Genomic DNA, 6,000 nt, shown 5'->3' on the forward strand with positions numbered 1-6,000 from the left:
ATCCTGGCCTGAAGGAATGGTCCCTGCAGCTTTAGTCCTGGCCAGAATTCTCACATTAAAGGTGCCTATTACAATTATGCCTATTCTCTGAGAGAGCTAGCTCTTAACCTTTGGCCAGGAGGGACCATGGCAGATAAATCCACTGAAAGTGAGCAGCAACAGCAAGCAGGAAGAAAACTGCATTTTCTGCAACAGTAGAATGAAAGTAGAGAATCAGCTTTGAAGGAGGAGCGGAGGAAGGGAAAGACAGAAGCCAGAATAAAGGGCAGCTGCGGAGAAAGAAAAAGGCTTGTTTCTTTGCTATCTTTCACCTGTCCATCCCCTCCTCCTCCATTTTGGCTCCTGCAGCTCTATGAAGAAGTTTGCATGCTTGTCATACTCCTCATGGTCAAGAATTTTAATCTTTACGGTCTTCCTGTGGGGGGAACATAAAATCACATTTGAGGTATGACGTGTGCTTGTGTGTTTGATTTTAGGCACATCAGATGCCTCTAAGTAAATGAGTCAATTAAATCTATAAATAATTATGATACAAGACTCTCTTTTCTTATTTGCTTCATCTATCAATTATGCTCCAGATTGTAATAGAGAAATTAATATGCATCCTCCTCTTCAGAAGTCAATTATTGCATAGAATCTAATCAAATTTTGGGTCACAAAAGGCCATTGAGATAAAGGTAACTAAAATATCTTATGACAAGATATTATTTTTAGCATACATTAGGTTTAGAGAGGTTGTGGGTGGACTTATGAGCCGGGGGACTCTGCCCTGTTGGCATTGCACATTATTAACACTTCCAGTTCAGCCCAGAAGAAGGCAGCACACCGAAGCTGTGACAGGGAAGTGGGACCAGGGAAGACAACGTCCCACCTTTTCTCTCACTCATTTCCACCAATTGTGGCTCTCCAATCTCCAGGAAGAAGTTCTTATTCTTTTCATACTCCTCGTCATCGATTATATTGATCTGAATAGTTTTGCTGAAAGAGAAAGAGAGAAAGAAAAAGAGCACAAGATTGCAGACATGAGAGAGGCACAAGGGAAGGAGAAGTGTGGAAGAATAAAAGAGTAAAACATGCTAGAGAAATAACCAAAAGCAAAGAAAAGCAAAATGAAAGATTATGGACAATGACATTTCGTAAGCAACATAAAAAGTTATTAAAATGTTAACATCAAAGGAACAGTATACACTCTAAAAATAAAACTGTCATCATCATTATTTCTTTTGTTGTTGTTGAACACAACAGGAGCTGTTGTGCAGGATATCCACAACGTTATTTTCTCTACAATGTATGGAAGCTATATATATATATATATATATATATACACTCACACACACACACACACACACACACACAGTGTGAATAGAAAATAATCCCCCCCCCCCTTTAAAATAAAATTCTGTTGCTTTGCAGCCTAAAATGAAGACAGAAACAGTTTTTGATTTATCCAACTGTATTTACTAAGTGCAACTTATAACATCCAAGTGAAAGATATGGTGAGCGTGATTTCACCAGGTACAACATGTTCCTGGATCAACATCCTTGTTGATCCTGGAACAACATTCCAATCAACCAATCAGAATTGAGATATAACTTTTCTGGAAATATCTGTTTTAGGCTTACAATCAGGGTAAGGTGCTTCTACACCCTTGTTAATCAGCTATCATTTCACACTGATTTTAGGAATAAATCCAGGGAGGGTCTTTGTTGTACCAAGTACCTTCCACTTCATAATAATAGACTTCACTGTGCTTCTAGGCATTGATAAAGCCTTTGCATTTTTTTGTATCCATCTCCTGACTTGTGCCTGTCCACAACTTTATCCCGGAGATCTTTTGACAGTGCCTTGCCACCCATAGTTGACAGTTTGCTTCAGTTGCGCTACCAAGGACTGAGATGCTCCAGGAGCTCATTGCTCTGAGATGCTCCAGGAAAGCTCTTTTCATGTTGAGCTAATCAAAATGACCACAGCTGATTACAGTTAAAAGTCAAATGGCTTTGTGTGCCATTGAGTAGGTGATTAGCTACACCTGATTGAGTTTACAAGTCATTTTTAGGAGGGGGGGTGATCTTTTTTCCAACTCATTCATATCGGGTATCGGCTTCGATACTGCCATTTTTTGTCGGATCGGGTATCGGTCAAAGAGGGCCGATCCAAATCCGAGATTGTGCGTATTATTCTGTGTTACTTCTGAAGCCATATGATAGCTTAAAGGGTTACTCCACCCCAAAATGAAAATTTTGTCATTAATCACTTACCCCCATGTCGTTCCAAACCTGTAAAAGCTTTGTTCGTCTTCAGAACACAATTTAAGATATTTTGGATGAAAACCGGGAGGCTTGTGACTGTCCCATTGACTGCCAAGTAAATTGCACTGTCAAGGTCCAGAAAAGTATGAAAAAGACATCATCAGAACAGTCCATCTGCCATCAGTGGTTTAACCGTAACATTATGAAGCGACGAAAATACTTTCTGTACGCAAAGAAAACAAAAATAACGACTTCATTCAACAATTTGTCTCCTCTGTGTGTCTCTGCATCACCGTAGCGCCATTTAGGAGAATATCTGCTGAACGCAAGCAGCGTAACGTTACGCTCTTCTGTGTCAGCCGTGCTGCACGGATGCGCCGTTTTCGTTCAGATCAAAGTGTAAATACACATAGAAACAATGACTTCATTTACAATGACGTAGTCTGTATTTAGTAGATTGTGAAATAATGATTATCAGTTCCACACACAGAGATATATAAATTCTACATTTATTTAAATGAAAAAAAAAAACTTCACTGGTATCGGATCGGTATCGGTCAATACTGAACCCTAGGTATCGGAGGTGAAAAGGGTGGATCGGAGCATCCCTAATATATATATATATTATATATTCCTCCATCTCCCTTTATTGTTACTTTTTCAAAAATAGAATCAATTTACTTAAACCATTAACGCATTGTAACAAGCCACTACCAAAAAATAAAAATAATAATAATAATAATTATACAGGTCAACAATGTTAAGCCAAGAACAGCCAACTTAACAGTTCACCCAAAAATGAAAATTTACTCTCAGTCTCAGGCCATGCCAGATGTAGATGAGTTTGTTTCTTCATCAGAACAGATTTGGAGCAATGTCGAATTACATCACTTGCTCACCAATGGATCCTCTGCAGTGAATGTGTGCTGTCAGAATGAGAGTCCAAAGAGTTGATAAAAACATCACAATAATCCACAAGTAATCCACATGACCCCAGTCCATCAATCTTGTGAAGCGAAAAGATGCATACTTGTAAGAAAGCTACATCATTAAGACGTTTTCAACTTTAAATTGCTGCTTCCAGCTAAAATACGACTACTCTGTCTATAGTATTGGTTTCTCCAGTAAAAAAAGTCATCTAATCTATGTTAAAATGTCTCTGACGAACACAAAACTTTTAACTTAACAAGATTTTAATTGATGGACTGGAGTTGTGATGTGTGGATTACCTGTGGATTATTATAATATTTTTAGCAGCTGTTTAGACTCTCATTCTGATGTCACCCATTCACTGCAGACGATCCTTTGTTGAGCAAGTGATGTAATGCTAAATTTGTCCAAATCTGTTCCAATTAAGAAACAAACTCATCTACATCTGGGATAGGTCTGATGTGCAGCAAATTTCCATTTTTGGGTGAACAATTCCCTTAGTAAGAAGGGTTTGACAGACATATTTCTGATATATTTCACAAACAAATCAAGCAGAAATGTTCAACTTTTTTTACCCCGAAATTGTTTAAAATAAGCCAATCAGATTGCATCTGCCAGTTTCAGCCAGCTCTTGCTATTTGTGCATGGAACGTGCCAGTGGGTGTGTCATCTAAGGCTGAAACTAAGACAGAACAGACAGAAAGCTAAAACACTTCCTTTTAATCCCACTGGATTATACAATATTTAGTGACGAACCTAACAAAACATAAGAAAAGTGATAAAAGAGGATACTTTAATTTGTCCTTGAAGAGTTTAGTCTGTGAAAGGGTGATGGTCATTATTAATTATTATTCAGGAACTTTTCTTTTTAAAAATAATTTAATGTATTTTGTTTTCAAAATGTGTATATTTAACAGAGCAAGACAATGGATGGGGACAGCTAAAAGGGTATTTTCATAAAAATATAATCTAAAAATTAATTTAAGTTAAAAGAAAATGTCCACATTGTCCAAAATGTCCACAATGTTGACACATAGTAAAAGCTGGCATCAGCTACTAGTCACTGTTTGCACACATTTGTATGTGAAGAACAAAAATAGCATTAGTTTTGTAAAATGACCCCAGTATGCTTGAAACCAACCTTCTAGCTAATCTAGAACACATTCTATAATATTTAATTTTATTAGGCACATAATTTTAATGAGTAAAAAGCAGACAGGTTGTTCTTTTCCTCTCTCGTGCTAATAAGACTGTCCATCTTTCTGTGACTGACAGCCTGTAATGACTCAAACAACAGACTGATAAACTGTGACAAGAACAAAAAGGACAAATAGAAACAAAAGCCTGCAGATGGAAAAGAGCACAGTGCCACTGTCCATCACTGTGTACATAGTATAGATTTATGTAACAGTAAGGGTTTACAGGGCCTGACCCCAAAGACATACTGCACTGTGTTGTATTATGGCATGTTTAATGGCAAGGCCTGTGCAAAAACGGCAGACAGTCGGTTTACATAATTTACTAAATCCTAACTTTCTCTCTGTCAGGGGCTGTTCACACACAACGCTACTTACATTTAAAATACGATGGGAGTGTTTTTAAAAGTAAAAAAAAATGTGTTTACTTACAAATGACTACTCACTCTTATGTCCTGAAATTAAAAACAGCTCAGATGAATGTGTCCCCCTTTTTCACCCCTTTTCCCATTTGACCTCTGATTCTATAGAAAGCAACACAAGCAATCTATCAATTCGTTTTATGGGCCAATCCATGGGACACCATTCATGTTTGATGCTATCCAGAGGCTCTTCATCTACCGCAGCCATTCTTACCAAATATGGAGAGCAATCTAATGTGAAAAGCGGTGGATCCCTTATACACAATTTATTCTTACTTCCAGCTGTCATTTTGCACACAACACCAAACAATGATTCTTGACTAAATGAGCACAACATAAACGATTTTCCGATAATAAAAAACAACCCCAAATAATATTAATAATAACAATATATATATATATACACAGGTGCATCTCAATAAATTAGAATGTCGTGGAAAAGTTTATTTCAGTAATTCAACTCAAATTGTGAAACTCGTGTATTAAATAAATTCAATGCACACAGACTGAAGTAGTTTAAGTCTTTGGTTCTTTTAATTGTGATGATTTTGGCTCACATTTAACAAAACCCACCAATTCACTATCTCAACAAATTAGAATATGGTGACATGCCAATCAGCTAATCAACTCAAACCACCTGCAAAGGTTTCCTGAGCCTTCAAAATGGTCTCTCAGTTTGGTTCACTAGGCTACACAATCATGGGGAAGACTGCTGATCTGACAGTTGTCCAGAAGACAATCATTGACACCCTTCACAAGGAGGGTAAGCCACAAACATTCATTGCCAAAGAAGCTGGCTGTTCACAGAGTGCTGTATCCAAGCATGTTAACAGAAAGTTGAGTGGAAGGAAAAAGTGTGGAAGAAAAAGATGCACAACCAACCGAGAGAACCACAGCCTTATGAGGATTGTCAAGCAAAATCGATTCAAGAATTTGAGTGAACTTCACAAGGAATGGACTGGGGCTGGGGTCAAGGCATCAAGAGCCACCACAGACGTGTCAAGGAATTTGGCTACAGTAGTCGTATTCCTCTTGTTAAGCCACTCCTGAACCACAGACAACATCAGAGGAGTTTTACCTGGGCTAAGAAGAAGAAGAACTGGACTGTTGTCCAGTGGTCCAAAGTCCTCTTTTCAGATGAGAGCAAGTTTTGCATTTCATTTGGAAACCAAGGTCCTAGAGTCTAGAGGAAGGGTGGAGAA

At 38.0% G+C, this 6,000-nt stretch overlaps 1 protein-coding gene across 2 annotated transcripts in view; it reads right to left on the reverse strand.

The window, feature by feature from the left end:
- slc8a1a (solute carrier family 8 member 1a) overlaps positions 1 to 6,000 on the reverse strand; it is a 37,660-nt gene that overhangs the window by 10,703 nt on the left and 20,957 nt on the right. Inside the window, exon 3 of one of the 2 annotated variants that reach the window (XM_016239019.1) lies at positions 872 to 978. In XM_016239019.1, the coding sequence (XP_016094505.1) occupies positions 872 to 978 (107 nt within the window). Of the gene's footprint in view, positions 1 to 311; positions 416 to 871; positions 979 to 6,000 lie in introns of both variants that reach the window. The other variant, XM_016239008.1, reaches the window with a different exon arrangement.

Source organism: Sinocyclocheilus grahami, unplaced genomic scaffold (assembly GCF_001515645.1).
Source record: "Sinocyclocheilus grahami isolate Dianchi unplaced genomic scaffold, SAMN03320097.WGS_v1.1 scaffold20.1, whole genome shotgun sequence".
Taxonomy (NCBI): Eukaryota; Metazoa; Chordata; class Actinopteri; order Cypriniformes; family Cyprinidae; genus Sinocyclocheilus; species Sinocyclocheilus grahami.